Source organism: Myxine glutinosa, chromosome 1 (assembly GCF_964187855.1).
Source record: "Myxine glutinosa chromosome 1, kmMyxGlut1.1, whole genome shotgun sequence".
Taxonomy (NCBI): domain Eukaryota; kingdom Metazoa; phylum Chordata; class Myxini; order Myxiniformes; family Myxinidae; genus Myxine; species Myxine glutinosa.
Genome location: NC_136261.1, coordinates 333178312 through 333205229, shown reverse-complemented (window position 1 = coordinate 333205229; position 26918 = coordinate 333178312). Strand labels below are relative to the sequence as shown.

At 43.3% G+C, this 26918-nt stretch overlaps 1 protein-coding gene across 1 annotated transcript in view; it reads left to right on the top strand.

Annotated features, from left to right (window-relative positions):
- LOC137415931 (MOB kinase activator 2) overlaps positions 1–4863 on the top strand; it is an 89282-nt gene extending 84419 nt beyond the window's left edge. The window contains exon 5 of the mRNA XM_068101488.2: positions 3767–4863. Within this exon, the coding sequence (XP_067957589.2) occupies positions 3767–4026 (260 nt within the window). The 3' untranslated portion in view covers positions 4027–4863. The remainder of the gene's footprint in view (positions 1–3766) is intronic.
- The last annotated feature ends 22055 nt before the right edge of the window (positions 4864–26918 follow it).

The window sequence follows — 26918 nt, the reverse complement described above, 5'->3', positions numbered from 1 at the left end:
AGGTGTAATCAACCTTGGTATATAAATGGAAAACATAATGAATGTGAAAAATATCAAATAGGTATAATTGAAAAGGCAACTGGTAAAAAAATTCACAAAACAAATAAGAGAATTAATTTAAATACCGGTGAATTGGGTAAAAAAGATGGAAATATTTTTGAGTGGACGGAAAACTTTGATGGTTGTCAGGAAAATATATACTTTAATTTTAAAATGGTATGTGGCACTGGAGGCGCTCAAACAAGAACATTGAGGGAGGTTTACCATTTTATCTTAGCTCAGTTAAAATATCTTAATAAAGAACCAAACTCAAACATATTTTTTGTTAATGTATTAGACGGTGAGGAGAGTTGTAGGAGAATTAAATTATTTCCCACACATAAACAAATATTTGTCGGATCGATGTTTGAGTGGGTTATATTCACCAGATGATATTAAGAGTAAAAGGTTAAAAGGTCTATAAGGTCAGAAGGATCACAGGTGTTTAAGTGGTCTAATGAATAAGGATAGCATGTCAAAAGGTTAGAAGGTTCGTAAAGAACAGGGTGAGAGAAATAGAGGTCTTTAGGGGCAATGAGGGAGGGAAAGAATTAATATGGAAGTGAATGGGTCAAAGATTAATCTGCCAGATGATATGTAGAAGAAGGATGATAGGTCTATAAGAGAAAACAAATATTTGTAGTGTTTGAGTGGTCTAATGAACAACATTAAGGATAGGTACTACAGACAAAAGGTTCATAAAGATGAGGGTGGGAGAAATAGAGGTGTTTATGATTTTTGAAAAAGACAAGGGGGTAAATGACATTAGATAGGGATTTCCCATGTTAAACGGAGGTGTCCCAGAAGCAACATTATTACACTACTCCTTTATTAACCCTTTAGATCTCTTTCGAATTACCCATTGGAATTATCCTCCAGAATTAAACACGGTGGGTTAGAAAGGTTCTTATTCATCATTTTTGACGATTGGATGAACTGATGGAAGGAAGGACATGGCCAAATATTGAAGCGGCTTCACCACTTAAAAATATCTCACTCCTCTCTGTTGACGCACAATCGGGACGAAATCAGAGCCAAAGTACTGCTCAGTTACAAGTTCATCTTTAGTTTCATGTTCAAAATACAAAATTAAATTGAAATTAAATTGTCCCTCGATCATAAACCGACGTCTGTAGACAGACAGACAAACAAACAGACAGACAGACAGACAGTGAACCAATTACTTAACCCCACTTTTCGCTTAGTGTGTGGGGTAAGAAGAATATGTCTCCTGACAATGAACTTTGACACACTAGGAGATGAATTACCATCTGCTTGGAAGACAGCGAACATTATTCCTCATACAAAAAAATGGATCCCCTCAAATTCAATCCAGCAAGCCAATTCCAAAACCTAAGCGAGGTCATGGAATCAATCATTGTGGCTGACATCATCTTTCCTCTTCTCAAACAGTAATCTGATCATTTTGGATTCCCTTCTGGTCGCTCACTTTTGGATATGCTGCTGATTTAACTCTCAACATTGGATGGGGGCCCTGGATCTTAATCTTGATGTCTGGTTTGTCTCTCTGGACACATCTAAGCGATTTAACCCAGTCTGCCACTGTACTCTGCTTGATAAGCCTCTGCCTGTGTCATCCAAGGCCACTTACATTCCTGGCTAATGGACTTCCTTGAATCATGCAGTGAGCATATAGCCCTGAATGGAATCCTGCCATCTCATCTCCCAGTAGAGGTTGGAGTTTCCTATGGCAGTGTCGTGTGCGTAGTGTTGTTCTTAATATACCTGTTTGACATCTCAATCGTACTCCTTACCTACGAAATTGAATGCCCTGCATAACCCACTTTTGCTATTTGCAGATAATTCCACTTTATGTGGTAATGTATCCGCATCCCACCGACAGATTGGCAGCAGCTGACTCCCTCTCTGCTGACATGGAAATTATCAGACGCTAATCTGACAAATGGAATGCATCATTCAATCCAGGCCAATATCATACCCTCATCCTGTCTTTCCTGGATTGTCTTATAAACCCGCCTATATAATTACGCAATCAACCCCTAGAAAAGCCTGGTGTTGGTTTAATGGTTAAGCTGGCTGGCTTAAGATCCTAGGGTCTTGAGTTCAAGCCCCTGTAGTGCCGTGGAATTAGCGCCAGGTGGGTCGATTCAGCCTGGCATCCTTCCAAGGTTGGCAAAATGAGTTCTAGCTACCTGGTAAGGTGGAAATGCATCACTGGCATGGCCACGCCCCCAGAAAAAGAAATGATGCAGCTAAAGAGGCACAGGCTGCATACGAATAAATAAACAAGAAATACGTCGTGCATAGCACAATACTTGTGAAATCCCTAAAATAAGTTGTTGACCTATGTTGACCTATGTTGACCTCAAAAATAATTGGTGGTTGAATGCTGTGACCTGATATGCAAATCCTCTTCAAATTTCAAGTCAATTGGATGAAAATTGAGGATTTTAGAAATTTGACCAAGTTGTTGACCTTTGGACTATGTTGAGCTTTTGACCTCAAAATCAATAGAATTCTTCCTTATGACCAACTCTACCATTTAGTGAAGTTTCATAAAGATTGGTTTTAAATTATGACATGTAGGCGATTGACATACAAACAGACAGACAGACAAACAGACAGGATAACGCACAAGACCAACCAATATATTTGAAAAATCCTTTTTACAGTCTGTCCTTTCACTTGTTCTTCCATATTTATAGAATTGCTTTGTTGGTTTATGCAAACTTTTCATCGATTAGGACCCATCAAATGTCTTGGTAGGACCCATCAAATGGCTGCCAGTAATTGTGGTCACCTTTTTCTTATGGATTATTAGCCGAATGCACCCGGCGTTGCCCGGGTTCTTTTTGAATGAATTTACTACTATAATTCAGCTTTTACTCGCGGCCGTAGAAGATTGACTACTATAATTCAGCTCAGCTTTTAATTGCGAAATGGGCCCAGCCCGGCCAAGGCGGCCTCGACCGGCCTCGCCACCTAGCCTAAAATTTCCCAGGCCCCTTCCCGACATTTTTGGTTCTTTTTGAATGAATTTACTACTATAATTCAGCTTTTACTCACGGCCGTAGAAGATTGACTACTATAATTCAGCTCAGCTTTTAATTGCGAAATGGGCCCAGCCCGGCCGAGGCGGCCTCGACCGGCCTCGCCACCTAGCCTATAACCTTCCCAGGGCCCGTCCCGACATTTTTGGTTCTTTTTGAATGAATTTACTGCTATAATTCAGCTTTTACTCATAGCCGTAGAAGATTGACCACTATAAATCTGCTCAGCTTTTAATTGCGAAATGGGCCCAGCCCAGCTGAAGCGGCCTCAACCGGCCTCGCCACCTCACCTATAACCTTCCCAGGGCCCGTCTCGACATTTTTTGTTTGAGAAGGTTCCTCCTATCTTTCACCGTTCAGGAGATTAGCGCGTGCAGACAAACAAACAAACAATCAAACAAACAAAAACTTTCTTATATATATATATAATAAATAATAAATAAAATAATAAGAAGAAGAAGATAGATATATTTCACAGTCATTTTTATTCCTGTTGTTTCTCATAGAGATAGTTGAACCAATGTGCAAATACAATTTCAGTTTTGAATAACATCTCAACGGAATTACCATTGAGTCCATTGGCTAAGTTCCAATAGCTTTGAAGTCTAATCTTACACTCGTCCATTGAATACCATAACCACATGACCTTTCAGTATTTCATCGCAATATGGATGCCAAGCCCTTTATGCTTGCAGGCAGCAGCTTCCCCACTATGTTTGAGGCTCTTGTCAGGAATATCTTCAGGCTTCTCTTCCGCATCGTGGCACATCTTTATTGCTGCCATTACCATGATGTGCTCCAGCTGGACCTGCATGCTCACCTCAACTCTTTTTTCACTCACTTCGTTTACTTTGGTCGACACTTCCACCTCCTTGATGCCCGTGAACTTTCGCCTGTGACCGATCTCGTCGAATTGCTCTGCAGCTCACAGCAGCCCAATTCTGCTTCCAGGTGACCAGAACATTATCCGCCACAGTTCTGACATTCATGTTGTTCCGTCCCCTCGACCTGAACTTTAATTATGTTGGAAATGGGAGAATCTTTCCAAGGTGCAAGGTCAACTTCAGCCTTTCGTGGCCACTGACGATTTCAAACATTAATATTGTGACAGAAGAATGTCAGTGACTCCAATTCCATCATGGCGTTTGAACTAAGTAAAGAGAAAGAGACAAAATTAGTCAAAACATTTGTTTCTATGTGCTGATACCTCTCTCTTCCATGGTGCCCTCCCCATAGCCATGCACAATATGTGGCTTATCATTGCAGCAAATGGCTGCACAGGTTATAGCGTAGTTCCCTCAGCTTCCTTTTGTATATGCAATAGTAGCCGCTGGTGTTGATTGCCACATGGGCGAATTCTGCCATACGCTAGAGTCCGAGATGCTGCAGGAAGCCATTTTTATTCCAGCTGGCACTGGTAGGAAAAATGTCACTTAATTGCGTTTTTCCTTCCTCTTCTTCCTTTTTTGCTGTATTTCATTGTCAATTTGCCAAAAAAAAAAACATGGCGTTAATTTACGTGCCTTCCTTTGCACAACTTAGATTGCGATTATTTATCTATTTTACCACATTACCAAGCGCATATCTGTTTCCCTCTTATTGTTTGTTGAACTGTTGCCATTTTCGATGTATTGTCAATAAATCATCAATGCTTGTACTTGAGTAAAGTAGAGTCGAGTTAAGACTAATACTCGAGAAGAGGAATTTGATGAGACACATGTCACTTTTACTTACAACTCGGATTGAGATGAGTGCTGCAATTTCAGAAAAAGAATAAAGACGTCACATTCGATCTGATGAATACAGCACGCCCTGCTCAGACCACCAGAATGTATTCATTGTTCTATGTTTCAAACACAGCATTTCCAGTGTTGTTGTTGTTTTTGTTGTTGTATAGCCCCAGACAGTTCTCTCGAAGAAGCTCGTGGCATGGAGACAGCCAATCTGTATCTCCCAGGAATGACCCAGAGATACCCCAAATCCAGGATGGTGTACCCACACCTACACAAACTCAGGGCCACAACAGAGTTAGAGAAAGAGAGAGAGAGGGCTGGTCCATGGGGACCGATTGGCACTCTGACCGTGACCGCGCTGCCCTGACGAACCCGGGCAGCAGGGATTAATGGGGAAGATTTGGCCCCTGACATGGCCCCGAATGGGGAAGAGGCAAATCTACAGTGCCATGGGCCTTAAACTTCTTGATAACATTGCGTACAGTGGACACAGGAACATCAAGGTCTCTGGAAATGGACTTGTAGCCTTGAGATTGTCCATTCTTGGCTACAATCTTGTCTCTGACCTCCTCAGACAATTCTCTGGTTTTCTTTCTATTCTCCATGCTCATTGCGGTACACACAGTGACACAAAACAGCAGAATGACTCCTTTTCTCTGTTCAATCTGGTTGAATGAGTGATTTTTATATTGTAGGCACCTGCAACTCACCACAGGTGAGTTCAATTCCAAAGTAAAGGAGAATCACCTGCTTGAAATGTAATTATTTCTAACAACTTCTAAAAGGTGACAATAATATTGTCCGGGCCATTTTAGGATTTGTGTGGAATAAGCTAAGATTTAGTAATTTTTCAACTTTTTTTGTTTTGCTTCACTGCAAACCAAAGAAATACATATGTGGACACCAAAATATTTTTTTATCTCAACAATTTTCTGGAAGAAATGGTGCATTATTCGAAAAAAGTGCAAGGGTACCTCTATTTTTGGCCATGACGGTGTGTACTATGATCTTAAAAGCCCATTCATGAGTCTTTGATACAAGAAAAAAATGGTTTGAAGTCATAAATTGAAGAATTATTTGTTGATGAAAGCTTTTCCTCCTCACCCTTCCCCTTATTCCCATTACAATGGTACATAATATCGAGATTCTTCTCACCCAACATTCATTCTTTCCTTTCCCTTGGGTCAGTATTTTCCTGATATAGAGATATGAATGCAGTTGTTGTTGTTTATTAGCCCCAGTCAGTTCTGCTTGTAGTTGTTGCTTATTGGCCTCAGTCAGTCCTGCTTGAATGGCCAGCGGCAGGCATAGAAATAGCCGTTGGATCTCTTGGAAGCGACCGGAGAGAGGTTGATCACGAGAGTCGAAGTACCGTAAAGTATTAGAAGATGCACAAATTGTTTTTTGTTTTGTTTGTTTTTGTATACAAGATCGAGGCTCGTGCAAGAGCTCCTAAATTAATGTCCTAACATTAATCACAAAAAAACAAAAACGGACACAGAACATAAGATAAAGGGAGCGGGAGACAAGATGGGGAGAGAGAGGGAAGCACACAAGTGCAACATTTGAGAACAGGGACATCGGGAGATCTGTGGGAGGGAGAGGGCTTGGGGGAGGAGGCATGGGAAGGGCATGGGAATCGCAAACATCCTGCATGCTGGAAATGAAGATACAAAGATGTAAGAACGATTGGAAGAGACTTTGATTGAACAGCGGATGTGAAACCGCAAATGCAAGATGCAGCTGGCAGGCTGCTCCAAAACTCGGGTCATCAGAACGTTTCAGCAAAACAAAGGGAACGTTTTGACGAAGAGACTTTCATACATGATTAGGTAATCAATCAATTTGGTAAAATTTCCTTTTTTGACTGCAGAGCTCAAGGTTCATAGAAGAGATGGAGAACAGGAAGGTGAGAGGCCAACAATGAAAATTGAACAGGGAGAGATGGATGATGGGCCATTGTTTTCTGCCAAGGCAGACAAAGGCTTTTTCCTCCCTTTCACAGACTACGTCATGGGACAACTACCCCTGTCCTCAATCCACTTATCAGCAATGGGCTTAGCTTGTTTTAAAGAATTTGTGGTGAATAATAAGAAGATATTAAAGTATTTACACTAAAAATGGGCAGGTTGTGGTGGGATGAGAGATGGGTAGATGGGCTAAGTTACTCATCCATTGGGGTAGGGTTGCGGAATGAGTAGGTGGGCCAAGTTACTCATCCGTTGGGGTAAGGTTGCGGAATGAGTAGGTGGGCCAAGTTACTCATCCGTTGGGGTAGGGCTGCGGAATGAGTAGGTGGGCCAAGTTACTCATCCGTTGGGGTAGGGTTGCGGAATGAGTAGGTGGGCCAAGTTACTCATCCGTTGGGGTAGGGTTGCGGAATGAGTAGGTGGGCCAAGTTACTCATCCGTTGGGGTAGGGTTGCAGAATGAGTAGGTGGGCCAAGTTACTCATCCGTTGGGGTAGGGTTGCGGAATGAGTAGGTGGGCCAAGTTACTCATCCGTTGGGGTAGGGTTGCGGAATGAGTAGGTGGGCCAAGTTACTCATCCGTTGGGGTAGGGTTGCGGAATGAGTAGGTGGGCCAAGTTACTCATCCGTTGGGGTAGGGCTGCGGAATGAGTAGGTGGGCCAAGTTACTCATCCGTTGGGGTAGGGCTGCGGAATGAGTAGGTGGGCCAAGTTACTCATCCTTGGTAGTTTGTTTAATATGAATATTTGACTTGTTCCCTTTTCAAATCTTGCACAAAATTTGGGCAAGTTCATCCTCATATCCGAGTGTTAAATATGAAATGTCACTTTGCCCTTTTTAGCATCATATCTTCAGAAGGCTGAATAAATGCCAATAACTTGGCTGTTGTTTTTTTCACGTCATTGTTTTGTATACTCGGCCATTTTGTGTGCAGCACATGGCATCATTCCTCGTTGTAGGTCAGAGCAGGAATTTGGGATTTTATCCAGGGTGGTGATGATAACTCCTCCTCCATGAAATGCACCAAGGGATCTCTAATCTCCTCCCAAACAAGCAGTCCTCCGGCTTAACTTCCATCCGAGAGACGGCGCAAACAGTAATGAACCAGGATCACAGTTTATAGCTGGGTCGAGATTTGAACCATTTTACCATTTTTTAAAATTATTTTACTGCTTTGTAACTTGCATTGGATAAAATGTACTGAGGCCTATGGTTATACACTTGGTGTATCATGCTAAATTATGAAAATAAAGCTTCCTTTATGCCTTAAACATCTCTTGTCTGACTCTTTTAGGCATCTCTTGAGAAGGAGCCAACCTGGTGGTGCCTTGTTAACTTAAGTGGCACCACAGCCGACTCCACCTGTGAGAAGGCTGAATGCCTCAATTCTGTGTTTGCTTCCACATCTTATGTCCCCAAACCCTCGCTCTATGTAACCACCCTACCTTGTCGTATCCAACTGCTTCTGAACTCTGTGTCTTCTGAGCCTGTAAAGGTGGAGAAGTTTCTGACAACTCTGACTATGCTACTGGACCAGACGGTATTAGCTCCTGTATCCTAAAAACCTGTTCTTGCACATCCTCTCACTGAAATCTTCACCAGTATTGTTTCCCGAGGTCATATTCAATTTGCTAGTAAGTCAACAATATGAGATCAGAACCATCTCCACAAGTAAACATACATCAAACATTCGATAGAGTCGGGCATCCCGGCCTGCTCTCCGAACTCTCTGGCCGTGGCATCAAAGCCCAAGTCAACTCTTGGCCTATTGACTTCCTCCAGTCTCATAGCCATGTGGCTCTCAACATAATGGTTTCATCTCCTTTCCCAGTTAAGACTGGAGTGCCTTAAGAGAGTGCCCTGGACACAGTCCTATTCCTAAACATTAACTTAATTAAGTAGCTTAGAGCAGGAATTTGGGATTTATAGATATACCATCTATATGTCTTTGGCTCTCTGGAAAATCCCCTTTATCTATTTGCTGATGACTCCATCCTCTGCTGGTGACATTCCTCATCCTTCGGACAGGCAGGCAGCAGTCTTTTCCCTCTCTTCTGACCTTGAAAGAATCACAAGATGGTCAAACACTTGGAACACTTTCAATCCTGATAAATATCTCACATTTCAGAATGAACATGTCTCACACTCTTACTATGTCTCTACGAAAAGACCGACTGGACAACCCTCCCATCTACTTTCTCAACAATCCTCTCCAAGAAGTTCTGTCACTCAAGTTTTTGGGTCTCACTATCTGCCATGACCTTTTCTGGGAAAACCACATTTCAAATCTGGCCTCCAAAGCCAGTCGCCGACTGGGCATCCTCCGTCGTGCGAAGTCCTTCCTTGGCACACCTGAGCTCCTCACCACATACAAGGCTTTCATCCGCAGCTCAATGGAATACTGCTCTCCCCTCTGGGCCGGTGCTCCTGCCTCACACCTAGCTCGTCTTCACGCTGTTGAAACCATAGCGTTCAGAATCATTGGAATCTCCCACGATGAAGCTAATTCCAAGGGCCTTTCACTCACTCACCGCAGGCAGGTTGGTGGTCTTTCTGTCTTCTACCGACTCCTCTCTGGCCTTGCCTCCCTATCTCTCTCTGGGCTCTGTCCCCCAAATATTCCTACAGGTCGCACAAGATCTGCCAGCAACCCTCTTATGGTGAAACTGCCAAAATCAAGACTCTCTGCTCACCTTCACTCTTTCATCCCCCTTTTCTCTCGCCTCTGGAACAAACTCCCTCACTCTCTTCAATCCCACTCCTCCCTCCAGGTCTTTAAAACAGCTGTTCACCACCATCTCTTCCCCCATCCAAAACCTTGATCTTTTCTACCCCCACTAATTTCACCCCAGATTCACTTTTTTGAAATACCAACTTCCTTCCTGGAACTCCTTGGTGTCCTTGTGTTTTATACTTCTCCCACCCCCCCCCCCTTCCCACGCCTTCTCCCCCCGATCTCCCAATGTCCCTGCTCAGAAATGTTGTGTTTGTGTGTGAAAATGTGGTGATATCCAAGTTAGACTGGACATCGGTTAACAAGCAGGCATCTGGATCGTGTAAACTGACCATAGCAGTGCGGATGTTCCGCAAGGATTCGTTTGCCTCGGTGGAGTCTTCTTTGGTCTAGAAAGCAGTTTTCATTTATCGTGTTGGATTGCTTGTTAAGGGAATCATTGATGCTTCATGGTTTTGAAAGACGAAAAATCCCACAGCACTTTCTGATGAGAGAGAGAGAGAGAGAGAGAGAGAGAGAGAGAGAGAGAGAGAGAGAGAGAGAGAGAGAGAGAGAGAGAGAGATTTTGATTTTTGTTCCTCTTTATTGAAAGGTATCATTCAATGTGATTCCAGACAATTATTTCCAAACAAAAGGGTTATGGCTTACTTCAAAGAAAAATACATGCAACACATGCAGAGGAAGAGCATGGTGGATGGGGTAACATAGAAGCAAAGATTCCAGATTATAAATTAATTACTAGAACACCATTAACCAAGCTACATAAAGATTGTTTGGCACACCATCGTTTTTCAAAGACAGCAAAATCATGGGTTTCAAACTCAAAATGGACACGAGATGTAACCGACGCTTTAAAAATCCTTAAAAGGTCATCAGCTAAAGTATCAATGTTCTGCAATTTCCGTTTTCTTGAAAGATAAATGGCAAGCTTTGCTTCAGAGCACAAGAAGTTCCCTAAAAAACATTCATTTTTACTTAAATGAGAAATATTAAAACCATATATAAAAACACAATGTGTGAAAATCAAACCGAGCCCCTGAGTCACACGTAATAAAATATTAAAAAGGGAGGACAGTCTCGAACACTCAATGAAACAATGAAAAATGGTTTCAGGGGCATCGCAGAAGGGGCACAATTCTGAATTTTCAGAACATATGCGATGGGACAGAACATTGCAAGGCAAGATGTAGTGCGCCAGCCGCCATTGTAAATCCCCAGAGCGCTTGACGATTGGCTCCTTATACATCATGTGCCATTTGATTGTTGCGGAATGGCCAGCTTGAAGCAACGCTTTCCAATGAGCTCGTGGCTCTGCAGGTCTGTCAGGAATGAGAGTGTTAACACTTAGACTATACACCGAGGATTTCTCCATCGAGTTAAAGGAGATAAAACCCCGAAATGAAATTAAAAGACGAGGAAAAGGACATTGGGACAGAGGGAGGGCAGCCTCAATCTCTGGATCCCACTTTAGCCCGGTTAGTTTAAAAGCTCGTGAAATCACGGAGAAAATCCTTCCAATAACTCTGATGGATCTCACACCAGTTGCCACGGCAACATTAGCAGCTGGCTTCCATCTATACGTAAAGGGATTCCTAAGGTGCTTGACCCTGGTAAAGTTGACATCAATGAACTTTTGCACAAAGGAACGGTCACTACAGACCCCTTTAAAAAAGGGATTAAAGAAAATTGGTTCATTTAAAAACATTTGGAGAGTATAGGCACTGGTGACGCGGCAAAACGCGACTGTCCGCCATGCTTCCAGCATACTTCTGTAAAACAAGGGGATCGATGTTATGTCCACCCTCGCTGCGTCAAGAAGAAAGATTTCGTCACCGAAACCAAGTCTCCCCGCTTGCCTGAGCAAGCAGTGTGCAAAGGCTTTCCATGGTCCATCGGAATACAGCAGCCTTCGTAATGCAAGGAGGCGAAAAGCCATCACTTTACTTGTTACGTCTATCAATCCCTGTCCACCTTCAGCAATGGGCAGACTTATTACGCCGGGCCGGAGCCAGTGCTTCCCATCCCAAAAGAAATTGATAAAAATACTTTGGAGCTTTTTAAGAATAGAACCTGGGGCCTGTAGTGCCATAAACCTATGCCACAGCATCGATGCCGCAAGATTATTGATGACCAGAGTACGACCCCGATAGGAAAGCTGTCTCAATAGTCCCCTCCATTTTTGCAGCCGCTGCTCAGTCTTGGTAATCAGCGATTCCCAGTTTTTAGAAAAGAAATCCTGAGTGCCGAGAAAGACCCCGAGGTAGCATATCCCATCATGTGCCCACTCAAGCTGCATTGGCAGGGTCGGAGGGGGGATACCATTCTGGGGACCTAAGTAAAGAGCTTTGGACTTCTGCCAGTTGACCTTTACGGAGCTAGCCAAGGTAAACTCATTGGTGGACTCGACCAGGGCACAAATATCTTCATCGGAATTAACAAACGCGCATAGGTCACCCGCATAAGCGACGGTCTTTACCGGGTTGGCCAATGGCAGAGGACAGAAACCATGAAGCCGTGTGCGCAACCGATTCAGAAGAGGCTCAACGGAGAGGGAATAAAGAAGGCCGGACAAAGGGCACCCTTGGCGAATACCCCGAGTCACAGAAAAAGGCTGACTTAAAATATTATTCACCTTAAGCAGGCTAAAAATATTATTATACAATAATTTGACGTGACCGATGAAAGTTTCACCAAAACCAAACCCCCGTAAAACAGCAAAGAGATAAAAATGATCGATGGCATCAAAAGCCTTTTCTTGATCTAAAAACACTAGACCAACATTTCTTTGTTCCGCGGTACAAATGTCAATCGCGTCACGCACAATAAAAATACAATCATGTATTGTTCTTTTTGGGATACAATATGATTGATTGGGGTGTACAATATCCCCGATGACAGGCTTGAGGCGGTTTGCGAGAGTTTTTGAAATAATTTTATAGTCAGTGCAGAGGAGGGAAATTGGACGCCAATTTTTAAGTTGCTGGAGGTCTCCTTTCTTAGGTATGAGAGCAAGTATAGCCCTGCGACAGCTGATTGGTAACAAGCCTGATCGTAGGCTATCAACTAAGAGGTCAAGCAACTCAGGTCCCAACAAATCCCAGAAGGTTTTGTAGAACTCTGCAGGGATTCCATCAAGTCCAGAAGCTTTACCTGTGGGCAAAGTTTGCAAAGCAGTGAAAAGTTCGTCAAGAGTCACTTCCTTGTCAAGTTGTTGACATGCAGGTTCGGACAAGGTGGGTAAAGAAGTGGTTAAGGAACGAATCATGTCTTCTTTAGTGTCTCTGGCACAATACAAGTCAGAGAAGTATTGTTTTGTCAAGCTTCTAATGTCTTTTGGATCGTGTGTTGTTCGGCCTCCTGGTGCCTGCAGCGAAGTTATTTGCTGGTTTCTCTTTTTTCGTGCTTCCAAAGCAAAGAAAAACTTGGAAGGAGTATCAATAGAGCTGTAGTTCTCCATTCGTAGCCTTATTAGAGCCCCTCTGGCTTGTTTTGCACAGAGTTGAGCAAGGAGTGCTTTCTTCGTTGCTATTAGAGAACTGGTCCTTTCGGCACTGGGAGCTGGAAGGCTTGACTGGAGAGACAATATTTCTTTGGCAATTAGAGATTGCAGCGCAGATTCATTCCTTGTACAAAAGGAGCTATATTGCTGGCAAAAGGTCCTAATATGGGTTTTCGCATTGTCCCACCATTGTGTGAGGCAGGAGTAGGAAGGCTTCCGTAGTAGTAAGGCTTCCCAAAAGGCTCGGAAGGCGACAGGAAAAGCGTCATCTTGCAGAAGACTCACATTGAAGGTCCAATGGGCAGTGCCACGATTTCGAGCCGGGGAGAGTATATGAAGAACAACCATGTGATGGTCCGAAAAACCACTTGGGGTGGTGTCAACATGGTCTATGACATTTAGAGAGTCATTATTTATGTAAAATCTGTCTAGCCTTGCAAGAGATAACCGGCCATTTGCACATCGGCACCACGTGTATTGCCGTGCAGATGGGTTCTGGAGTCTCCATACATCCATAAGGGAGAATTTGGACAATGCTCTCTTTAAGGGTGTTGTACTTGATGGGTGGGGCTCTTCTCCATTACGATCAAGGGTGGGATACAGTGTGCAATTAAAGTCCCCACACAGACAAACAAGACCATCAAAATCAAGGTGTGTGAGGGACATTTCTAACTGTGTGAAAAAAACTAATCTTTCTGTGCTCGTGCTGGGTGAATATACATTTATTAAAGTGTGTTTGTAACCATTATAAAAGAAATTAACTGAGACTAAATGCCCTTTAGTAATCTCCTTAAAAGTGACATTTTCAGGACAGAAAGAAGGATTTAAATAAATAGCCACTCCAGCACTAGGACAGGTCAAGCTACTAAAGAACCACTGTCCTTTCATGATGCGAGTCCATTCGCTCATGCACGAAGAGCTACATCTTTTCTCTTGCAAAAGAGCAACATCGAAATGTTTTTGCTCGACAAGCAACTTTACCTGAGCTTTACGCAGGGGTGAACGTCCCCCATTTATATTTAAAGTTACAACAGAGAAGGTCATGGTGTAGGTAGGGAAGATTTATCATGTACAGGGAAGTTAGGGTGTGCTTGTAGCTCTTTCCGAGCTTTCAATACACACTTTCTCAGGCGAAATACTTGTGACTCAGTCACACCAAGTTGTTCAGCCTTAAGGAGGAGACGTCTTGAGGAGTTTATAAAGCCAGACAGGTTCGGGAAGAAGGTTATAATTTTAACCTTTTTCTTTCGAAAGGTGTCCTGAAGAAACTTTAGAATTTCCATGGGTGATAAATCATCATCACCCTCCAGTTCCTTGGCTATTGCTGGGTCATTCCAGACCTCGCTACTAGCACTAGAGGCGAGCGACGAGGCCCCATCTGAGTCGTAATCCGAAAGGTCTTCATTTTTTTCCCCACACACCGAAACCGATGCTCTCATAACGGGAATATCGTCTTCTGCTAAAGGTGCAGCTGTTTCCACAGCGGGAGTTTTAAAAACCGTAACAGGGATTGACGTTTTTATATCAGAGGCTTTGCACTCTCCTTCTGGAGCTGCTACTTCTTCTGCCTCCATTACTTCAGACACTTCATCGTCAGCAGGGCGCGGGACGAGAGCAGGTTTGTGGTTCTTGACTTTAGTTTCAGTAACCGGGGGGGTTACCACAACATCTTGGGGCATTGCGCTTGGTCCTTGTTCATGAGAGGAATGAACGGAAACGTCTTCTTCCATTTCAGCAAACACACTGAACCTATTCTGCAGCAGAAGACCAGCTGCAGGGGCTTCTGTTTCTAAAAAAGAAACATTACGTTCGTTCGACGGCGCTATCTTTTTCGAAACGCTCGCCTGTATGTCCTCATTACCGCTTCCTCTTTTATAACTCCTCCTGGAGGACACGGTAGTAAAACCCGCGTCATCAGCCGGTGAATTATCGATTTCCGCGCTCGAATGTGAAGGCTGATCTGCCATCCCAGACGCGCCATTATCATTGCGAAGATCGACATTTGGTTCTGTCCATCTAGATGTGCCACTAGCATCGGCATTTGCTCCTGACTGTCTCGATGTGCCACCGGATACACACTTCGGACAAGCACCTTTTAAATGTCCGAAGGCACCACACGTGAAACACGTCATTGTCTCTGTTGCGATGTACATTCGATAATTTCGATTTTCAACGACCAACGTAGCTGAAGCATTGAGCGATTGAGCATTGTTTTTTAACACCATGTAACAGTGCCGCCGAAAGGACATGATATGGCGGACTGTAGAATCCGAACGCAAACGGAAGGGAATCATGGAGATTTTTGACACCACGGTGCCAAACTGTGTTAAAACGGACAAAATCTGTTCATCTATCTATAATTCCAGCAATCTCTGTGTGTCTGTCTGTGTGTCTGTGTGTCTGTGTGTTTGTCTGTGACCGCTGTTTCTCGACAACCACGGGTCCGATATACTTTTAACTTGCCAGGTATATTGCTGGGGACCCGAGGATGTGCCTTTTCAAGGTTTCATATTAATCGGACAATTACTTACCGAGCTATGTCCAAAAAACGATTCAACCAATCAGAGAGCAGCGAACTATCGCGTGTGCCGACGTGGCGGACACACTCTGCCTCGGATGGCACATTTGAGAGCGTATTCATTTATTTCACGTTTGCAAACTATGTTGGCGTTAAACTATGTTTTACAACTAATAAAAACGAATTTGCGATTCATTCGCTTTCCTGCGCGTTTGTGCACGCGATGGCGATTTCTTTACCAAACTCCGGAAGCCGTTCGCTTTGGACCAAACCATTGCATGTAAATAGAGGGGGGGGTTCTGTGGTCGTTGCGAATGGACCAAACCATTCATGTAAATAGAGGGGGGGGATTGTCACTGTACTCGCAAGCCGTTCGCCGTTCGCTTTGGCGTTGCGAATGGACCAAACCATTTCATGTAAATAGAGGGGGGGGATATAATTTTAGATAGATATATAGTACGGGCATATATATAGTACGGGCATGCCCTAGTTTTTAACAAAAGGCGGTAAATTAGATAAAGTGATTTTCACCGCCGGTGAGTCCAACATACTAACGTTAACGAAAATATCTGGTGGTAAGGACAAACCAGTTTCAACCGCCTGAGCGACATAGCGCTCCTCGGAAAGAAAAACAACAACTCGTTGGTTCATCTTTGAGGCTGCTAACACATTTTCAAAACCAACGAGTTCACCCAAGCCCATCACAACGTCATCGACCCGAACCCCGTCGGGTGGACTAACTATTACCCCATTTTTACGAGTAAGTGACTCGTAAATGCTGTTCTGCAAACGACTGTTTGCCATAGCGATAAATGAACCAAAACTAAGGAAATATTTGAAAAAACAAAACAAAATAGAACCTCTCGCAAGCAAAGCCTGCAGGCGAAGGTAAAAAGAAAAGAAATAGAATAAGGGAGCCGATAAACGACGGTAATGAAGAACACGGCAAGCAGAGCACAGGCCCGAAGAACACAAGGTTCTTTAGGACTCGCACCAAACTCACCGTGCGCGCTCTCTTTCTCTCTCTTGTCTCAACAAAGAAGGAAAACACGGGGAAAACTTCACAAGCACGTACAAGGACACAGAGGGAGTGAAATGGGGGATGGGAAAGGCAAACAACACAACACAGTACTCACAGCTCCTCACACACAGCAGCCATGATTGCCACACCCATGCACGACTCACCAACGACCAGCAGAGAGAGAGAGAGAGAGAGAGAGAGAGAGAGAGAGAGAGAGAGAGAGAGAGAGAGAGAGGGAGAGGGAGAGGGAGAGGGAGAGGGAGAGGGAGAGAGACGGAGAGACGGAGAGACGGACGAAGGAAGTGGAGCCAAGCGGTCGCATTGCTTCGAAAGTGGTTTTGGAAAGTGGGGATATTACAGCTTCAAGTCAATGTGTGTTGGAGTTTTGTTAGTATATTATACCTCATTAGGAGTTAGGACTGTGTGGCAGGTGAGATACTTATGCCTCTGGTGGGGCTGGGAACGTCGTTGAGCTCTGCAAATATACTGCTGAAGAGGCCTGCCTGGTGGATTCATCTGCTGATTTGGGGGATCCAGGACTACTGAGGATTCAGGAGTTTGGAGTGGCTGCTGGATTGAAGAGAAGAGTGGCAATTGTGGACCCGAAGCATCATCGGACGTTACGAGAAGGCCAGGCTCATGAGAGTCAACGGAACAACATGTGCAGATCAGACTGACCGAGTACAGCTGTGAATACTCCCTGTACATTCGGTGTTGTTTTGAATATAGTTTCATTGTTCATTTGCTACGAGTGCTGTTGTGGTCCTTATAGCGTTCCCACAATTCCCAGAATCCGGCTAAGAGGTTTCTTGGTGCGACCATCATCATTACACTGTGGAACAATTTTCCTCATTTTCTTCAATCTCATTCCTCCCTCCAGGTCTTTCTGGAAGTAGGAATGTTCACCCCTCCATCTCAGATTAGTCCCCGTCTTAAGTCATGATCGTTTCTACCCCACTAACCCACTAACCCTCCCCAAGCCCACCTCTGTCCAAATTTCCAGTCTTTCCTACTTCCTGAGAGTTTGGTTCTGTATCCATCCACCCAATGCCCCTCATTCCTCCCCACATCCCTCATTTGTCCCCTACCGGTGTACACCTGAGGGGACTATAGGTTTGCACGCCGTCCCTCCGTCCGTCAGTCCGTCATGCAAAGAACAGCTTTCCGGACTTTTTTCCTAAACCCTTAATGCTAATGATTTCAAACTTGGCACATCGTTTCCTCATGATAAGTTACAGATCAAGTTCGAACTTCACCACGTTTCGATCATTTTTGACAAAGTTATGGCACTTTGAACTTTGGTAGGGGACATGTATTGCAGCGCAATACTCAGAATGCTTGTTTGTCCTCCATTTTGTCCCTCCACCGTGCTGTTGCCATTTCCCTGCTCTATTTCAACTGTTCCTTTTGTTTCGTTGCATCCTGATCTGTTCTGTGTTCTATCTCTTCCACGAGTCTTGATTTTTGTATGCAAAAAAATCATTAAAATAGTTTTGCATAACACATTTTAAAATATATTGAAACATTACCTGCTGTCTGCTGAAAGTTTATTCTCCCAATCTACTCTTCTGGCTGCAGCCAATACACAGAAATCAAATCTTGACAAGTTGTCAAGATTATAGGTAGCCATTGTCATAGGTAGCCATTGCCTCGTACTAGCTGATCTTGGCCCTGATACTTGTACGACTTAGTGTTTTGCGAAACAAGTATTTTTTTCTGCTGGGCTCTGCAAATGATCTTCACGCCTCCATGATATGGTACCAGCTCTTCTTTCTTCTTTTGCATTCAGCACATGCATGCGGGTAGCACCATTTGCTGGAGTTGCGGCTGTGCCGCTGACCCAGTACCCCTGTAGGTTAGGGCAGGAATTTGCAATTTGGCCAAGCGTGCTAGTGATACCTCTCACCTACTCTTAATGAAGGATACCGTGGGGTCTTTAATGCCCACCAACCAACGCCGGCAGATGGGATGTTCAGTTTAACGACCACCTGAGGGATGGCACATGCACATTGATGCCTCCAACTAGCCCGTCACACTTCTCTTTTCACATTTTCCATCTTTCCTGGTCTCAACATTGCCAACACACTCCAAGTACTAACTGTGTTGCTGTGTTGTCTTTATCTGTACGTTGTCACCTCCCCTGCCAAATGCGACACTCCTAGCCTGACGTTGTGGAGTTCCTTTTTCGTTGTTATTGGCCCATCCCATGCGCAGCAGAAGACTGGGTTTTGTAATCACCTCTGTGTGCCTGTGTCTGTGTGTGTGTCTGTTTGTGTGTGTGTCTGTGTGCGTGTGTGTGTGTGTGTCTGTCTGTGTGTGTGTGTGTGTCTGTGTGCGTGTGTGTGTGTGCGTGTGTGTGTGTGTGTCTGTCTGTGTGTGTGTGTCTGTGTGCGCGTGTGTGTGTGTGTGTGTGTGTGTGTGTGTGTGTGTGTGTCTGTGTGCGTGTGTGTGTGTGTCTGTCTGTCTGTCTGTCCGGGCCGTAACCTTTTTACCTTTTGAGTTTTGTCATCAAAATTTCACCAAAGCTTTATTATGATAATACGGAGAAGGCAAATTAATAATTTTGTCAAAAGGTCAAAAGGTCAGTGTCACCTAATATCATCTTTCATCCAATTGACCTGAAATTTAAATTTACCATTTCAGTTTTGTTATCAAATTTTCAACAAAGCTATATTATGATAATACGGAGAAGGCAAATGAATAATTTGGTCAAAAGGTCAAAGGTCAGCATCATAAAATCATCAATTTTCATTCAATTGACCTGAAATTTCAAGAATTTGCATATTGGGTCACTGAATTAGTTCAACAATCAAAAGCTAGAAGCTGATTGTTATTTTAAGATCAAAAGGTCAAAGGTCAGCATCACATAAAATCATGAATTTTCACCCGATTGACCTGAAATGTAAAGATTTTGCATATTGGGTCATTCAATTGGTTCACTAATCGAAAGGCAGGAGTCCATTGTTTTTTTTAGATCAAAAGGTCAAAGGTCAAGTTCGCATAAAATTTTCAATTCCCGTTTAATTGACCTGAAATTTTAACAACTTTCATATTGGGTCACAGAATTGGTTCACCAATCAAAAGCTAGAAGCTGATTGGTTTTTTTTTAGATCTAAAGCTCAAGGGTCAAGGCTGCATAAAATCATCAATTTTCATTTTTTTTTTTTTTTTTAAACTGTTTTCGTTATTTTGTGCATATGGAAGAAGAAGACGTTTTGCATTTTCAGATGCTTTCTAGTTTGGTTATCTGCTTTCCATTTACCACTACAAAAGGTACACGGGGAAGATATTTAAGGTGGTTTTGGCTTCCTGAACTAGGAATAGCCCACAAAATGGGTTGGTTGTTACTATTGTCCTGGAAAAGGGTTATCTGGTTGCCACAACTTGCAGTGTCAATCAGCCGGAAGGCTTTAGAAAGCCTTTTGAGACACGCCAGCCTCAACCCCTCCACTCCCTCCCCCATACCACACCACCTATTTGAGAAGGGAATCAAGCCTCAGATGTTTTATGGCTCATTGATTGTCATCAGCATAGAGTGGATTTCACAAACAATTTTGAGCCATCCCATGTGAAATGAACGCAACCATCCACTTCTAAATGCAATATCAGCTTCGACATGATTTTTACCTGTGACATGTAAGTCCACAATAACTCTGCGTGGTTGTTGTTGTTGTGGTGGTGGTTCTTTTTGGGGATCGATTTTTGAAATGTGCACCAATTGGTTGGACAGTTGCTGGACCCCACCCACATTTGTCACTCGACTCCACCCACCATGGCACCGAGATGAAATAATATGGCCGCCATCTTGTTTCCTGCCGTGTCGGCCTCTGCTGATTATACACTGCCCAGGATTGTTGTGTTAGATTTCCATTGGCTTTCTTTGGGCTGAGTGGAACGATGAGGGACCCCAAAAAATCAAATTAATGTCAAATAAAAAGTGTTAAGTAATTTTTGAACCGCCCCATATTGGAGTTAACAATCCGTGACCGTGTGACAAATTAGCATGTTCTGATATAACGGTGGCGGAGGGTGACATGGATGATTGGTGTCGAGTTAATTTTTTAAAACCCTTTCCCAATCGGCCGTTACCAGATTTTTTATTGCAGGTTGTGACCACAGTGAGGTCATTCTTGTTTATTTATTATTTACTGAAATTACACTCCAGCCCCTTTTTGTGCAAGTGACTTGATCAAACAAATGAATTTTTAGCTTTTATGATACATGAGATTTGTGATGCCTAAAACTCTTCTTTGATGCCAACAAACTTTCATTTCGAGGTCAATTTTATCAGCATTTTTTAGGATGGCAATGGGCTTATTGATCTCTGCTGTGCTTGCTAATTTAGCCATGGAAGAGTTAGAAGACCAAATATTCCCTACTCTGACCGCCCCACCAAGATTCTTGTTTTGTTGTTGATGACACTTTGTTGTGGTTCAAAACAATGGAATCAATGCCCAAAGAGATTATTCATTCAGTACTTCCTTCCATCAAATTGACAAGGGAAGATGAATTCAACATGGCATTATTATTTTTGGATACAACAACAATAAAAATTGCCTGGTTGTGGGGAGAGGGTGGAGATTTCAGTTTTATGGAAACCATCACACGTAGACCACTTGCGGGATTTCACATCCTGCCCCACCACCCCACACAATAGAGCTCGGTCCGCACACTGTGGATGAAAGCAAAACAAATCCCCCTCCACCACAGAAAGTTTACACGAGGATATCAAACATCTGAGAAAGGTTCTTCAAGCAAAATTACCTCTCATGGCTTTGGGACTTTGGGACAAACGAGTTGGTGCCGGCACCATGAACAAATTCCAAATTCCTGGTTCATCGGATCGGATGTGCAAGGAAAGATGTGTTGTGCGCATCTGCTGGAATTGTGTGCAGATTAATATGTGGGTTTAATGAGAAGGGGTTAGTTAAACATCGAGTTCCAAGTGGCTGACAAGTGGCTTACCTTATACACGTCTGACAATAGGGATCCTGCAGGGACTACCCTCAACACCTGGCTTGAAGAACACACACATTTTGTATGTGCTGGACAGGCACCTGCTCCACGATCGTCAAAATCGCCTTGGAAATTGGTAAAACATAAAGTGGAAGGATACAGTTATTGCGATTAACACGTCACATTTCTTATAACCGTGGAGAGCTATCGAGGGGTCACACTCGCAATTCCTGATCAACATTCCCTGGCAATAAATTGAGTGTATTTCCAAGAGATCAGGTGGTTTAATGGTGGGAAAAGGTTGTGGGATATCGACAGCAGACATTGAGACCGGCAAATCACACAAACTTCCTAAACTGGCGAGAATGTGGGAAGGGGGTCTTCTGGCGGTGGAAGGAAAGACAAATTACAATTAAGATGCTCAGATCCAATTCATGGTGATGGATGTAATGTGTCAGTTAATTATGAAAGGTTGTAGAATTGTAAATGTTAACTTGGTGCTTAAAGCTAATGTCGCATATGGTGTGCTTTTGTCCTCCACTCCGGAAAAGTCACAATTATTCTCTGAGTTTGAGAAGGTATAAGTCATGGGGCAATAGAGGAAATGCTCACCCTCTCGGTTCCCCAACCCCAAACCCACCACTTGAAGACTTTTTTAAACTAATGTTAAAAAATCTTATTTCCCCAATCTGTACAGTCTCATTCTTCCCTCCAGTGCTCTAACACAGCAGTTCACCACTACCTCATCTGGTCACCCCCCACCCATGTACTTGTAAACATAAAAACGACGATTATTTGGACATTCAAGTCAACAATTTAGGTGTTAATTTATGTGTTTTGAAAAAACAATTAAAAATTAGCAATTATATCTCACTCCTGATTGGCTACGATGATGCCTTCCATATCTCCATGATTATTTGATCGAACCTCGAAATTTCGTATGCTTACCTGCAAATGCAATTTTTGAGGGGTCCTCGACTATATATATATATATATATATATATATATATATATATATATACAGTCGTGGCCAAAAATATTGGCACCCTTGCAATTTTGTCAAATAATTCACCATTTCTTCCAGAAAATTGTTGAAATTAAAATATATTTTGGTATCCACACATGTATTTCTTTGATTTGTAGTGGAACAAAACATAAAAGCTGAAAAAATTACTAAATCGTAGCTCATTCCACACGGAAATCCTAAAATGGCCCAGACAATATTATTGGCACCTTATCGAAGTTGTTAGAAATAATTAGATTTCAAGCAGGTGATTCTCCTTTACTTTGGAATTGAACTCACCTGTGGTGAGTTTCAACCAGTTTGAACAAGAAAAATCACTCATTCAACCAGTTGGAATAGAGAAAAGGAGTCATTCTGTTGTTTTGTGTCACTGTGTGCACCGTAATGAGCATGGAGAAAAGAAAGAAAACCAGAGAATTGTCTGAGGAGGTCAAACACAAGATTGTAGCCAAGCATGGACAATCTCAAGGCTACAAGTCCATCTCCAAATACCTTGATGTACCTGTGTCCGCCATATGCAATGTTATCAGGAAGTTTAAGGCGCATGGCACTGTAGCCAACCTCCCTGGACGTGGCCGCAAGAGAAAACTTGATCGAATATTGCAGTGGAGGATTGTTCGATTGGTGGAGAAAGCACCTCGATCAACTGCCAAACAGATTCAAGCTGACCTTCAGACACAAGGTACGACAGTTTCAACTCGCACCATCCGTCACCAACTTGATGAAAGGGGGTTCTATGGGAGGAGACCCAGGAGGACCCCACCGCTGAGAGAGAGATATAAGACAAGTGGAGTTTGCGAAAACAAATTAGAATTAGATGACCAAATTAGAGCTTTTTGTTGAAGCACATCATCTCTAAGTTTACAGAAAACAAAATGAAGCCTTCAAAGAAAAGAACACCTTCCCTACAGTCAAACATGGAGGAGGTTCAGTGATGTTTTGAGGTTGCTGTGCTGCCTCTGGCACTGGATGCCTTGAATGTGTGCATGGCATCATGAAATCAGGACATTACCAAGGCATTGTGGAGCGCAATGTTCAACCCAATGTCAGAAAGCTGGGTCTCTGTTGAAGGTCATGTGTCATTGCCATGGTTTGCACGGATTTGCACGGTCCGGATTTGCACGGAACCAGCAGGACAATGACCCCAAACATACATCAAAAAGCACCCAGGAATGGTTCAAGACAAAACGCTGGACTGTTCTGAAGTGGCCAGCAATGAGTGCAGAGCTCAATCCCAATGAGCACATGTGGGAAGATCTGAAAACAGCAATTGGGAGAAGGCAACCTTCAAATCTGGGAGAACTGGAGCAGTTTCCACAAGAAGTGTGGGCCAAAGTGCCAGTAGGGAGTTGTAGGAAGCTCATTCATCGCTATAGGAAGTGCTTGACTGCAGTTATTTTGTTCAAAGGCCGGGCTACCAAATATTAAGCCGAGGATGTCAATAATTTTGTCAATGCCATTACTTTTTATTTTCTCATTTAAAAGGATGCATTAAGTTCTGAATCAAAAATAAAGGTTCTGTAATACTAACAGTGAAATAAAGAATTGTGGAGACCAAACGCTTTTGTCAATTTCAACTTATTTTTAGAGAAAATTATGAGTTATTTGAAAAAAGTGCAAGGGTGCCAATATTTTTAGCCACGACTGTGTAAATATATATATATATTACATGGCCAAAAGTATGTGGACACCCGAACATCACACCACTATGTGCTCGTCGAACATCTCATTCCAAAATCATGGGCATTAATATGGAGTTGGTCCCCCCTTTTACTGCTATAACAGCCCCCACTCTTCGAGGAAGGCTTTCCACTAGATGTTGGAACATTGCTGCGGAGATTTGCATCCATTCAGCCACAAGAGCATTGGTGATGTCGGCCACTGATGTTGGGCGATTAGGCCTGGCTCCCAGTGGGCGTTCCAATTCATCCCAAAGGTGTTTGATGGGGTTGAAGTCAGGGCTCTGTGCAGGCCAGTCAAGTTCTTCCACACCAATCTCGACAAACCATTTCTGTATGGACCTCACTTTGTGCATGGGGGCATTGTCATGGTGAAATAGGAAAGGGCCTTCCCCAAACTGTTGCCACAAAGTTGGAAGAACACAATCATCGAGAATGTCATTGTATGCTGAGGCGTTAAGATTTCCCTTCACTGGAACGAACAGGTCGAGCCTGAACCATGAAAAACAGCCCCAGACCATTATTCCTCCTCCACCAAATTTTACAGTTGGCACGATGCATTCGGGCAGGTAGCGTCTCCTGGCATCCGCCAAACCCAGATTCGTCCGGCGGGCTGCCAGATGGTGAAGCATGATTCATCACTCCAGAGAACGTGTTTACACTGCTCCAGAGTCCAATGGCGGCGAGTTTTACACCACTCCAGCCGACGCTTGGCATTGCGCAAGGTGATATTAGGCTTGTGTATGGCTGCTCGGCCATGGAAACCCATTTCATGAAGGTCCTGGCGAACAGTTGTGCTGACGTTGCTTCCAGAGGCAGTTTGGAACTCGGTAGTGAGTGTTGTAACCGAGGACAGCGATTTTTACACGCTTCAGCACTCGGCGGTCCCGTTCTGTGAGCTTGTGTGGCCTACCACTTCATGGCTGAGCTGTTGTTCCTCCTAAACGTTTCCACTTCACAATAACAGCAATTACAGTTGATCGGGGCAGCTCTAGCAGGGCAGAAATTTGACGAACTGACTTGTTGGAAAGGTGGCATCCGATGACGGTGCCACGTTGAAAGTCACTGAGCTCTTCAGTCCGGCCCATTCCACTGCCAATGTTTGTCTATGGAGATTGCATGGCTGTGTGCTTGATTATATATACCTATCAGCAATTGCTGTAGCTGAAACAGCCGAATCCACTAATTAGAAGGGGTGTCCGCATACTTTTGGCCATGCAGTGTATATATATACACTTCTTTTAAGTTACCAATTCCAAACTTGGGGCAAAAATACAACTTTGTGTGGGGGTAGCATGGACTATGTGCCACGGCCTCATGCGAGGGTGTGGGAGGAGAGGGCATAAATTCTCCATGCAAATGTGTACTGTGTAGCTGGTGTGGTGGGAGAGGGCATTACAATTTCCTTTTTACCTGGGCTACGCTAAGGTTAAAGCACTGTTCTCACCGATACATTGGTCCTCCTTCTCTTCTCCACTCTCCCTCAAATAGAGGAGCCTGTTAAAGCCGCAGTATACCTCTCTCCCTCACCCTCCCTCCCGCATCCTTCCATCCCCTTCTGTCTCCCTCCCCTTTCTAATACCAACAGCCAGGGACTTAACAGCAAATTGGTCCATCAGTGAAGCGAAGCGACGGATAGGGTCCTCTAGTGTATATATAGTATGTATATATATATATATATATATATATATATATATATATATATATATATATATATATATATATATATATATATATATATATATATATATATATATATACATACACACACACACACGTAGTATCATATGTTTGCTAAAAAATATATGATAGTGGAATAAATGTACATTTTGTCATAAATTGTTGAGAATAGGCAAAATAGAAAAGGCAAGGGACGGCAGTACATTGATGAATCACCCTTCCTGTGAAACACCAAGATAAGTTTGTGGCTGGGTTCAGATTCAAACCCGGGCTGGACAGCTTAGAGGGGAGTGTGCGTAACTCCAGGCCATCCTGTCAGTCTGGAGAGACTGTGTGAACACATATGTGACTTGCTGACCTTGAACATCATGTTCCAAGTCGCTGACCATTGCCTTGTCCTGTCCAGGTCTGACAAAAGGGATTCAGCAAGGACCAGCCTTTCACAGCATTGATGTATTGTTCCACAAAAGATGGAGTCATCGGCAAAATGACAAAGCTGATTTTCAGGAGAATCAAACAAGTCTTTGACAAATTCCATCAATAATAATAGTCGATCATATATGGATTTTATTTTATGGGATTTCCTTCTATATATTTGCTGCATAATATTACAGCAGACATGTCTCAAATGTCTTGTCGTTTGCCTGAATCTAACCTTCTGTGCTTGCAAACTAACAGCTAAAATGTAACTAATTGTATTGATTTCTATCTCCCTTGCAGCTGTGCAAACACTCCCTAATGGAGAGCCAATTAGGTTCCTTTGCTGAACACAGATGGCATTTTTGCTGAACAGGCCTATATTAGTTTAGCCTCCTAATTGAGGACTGCTTACCACTAGAACATCGCCCATTGCCCCCACATTCAATGTAGCTACTGATTCACAGGACAAACATGGTCTCCGAGATAAGCGAGTCTGATGGAGATGCATGGTCTCATGTGCCATCTGTTGGACATTTCCATGCTGGCAGAGAGCCACCCTGACAGAGTGGTTGAGGAGGGAGGAGATAATATAAAGGTCTTGGGAGAACTCCAC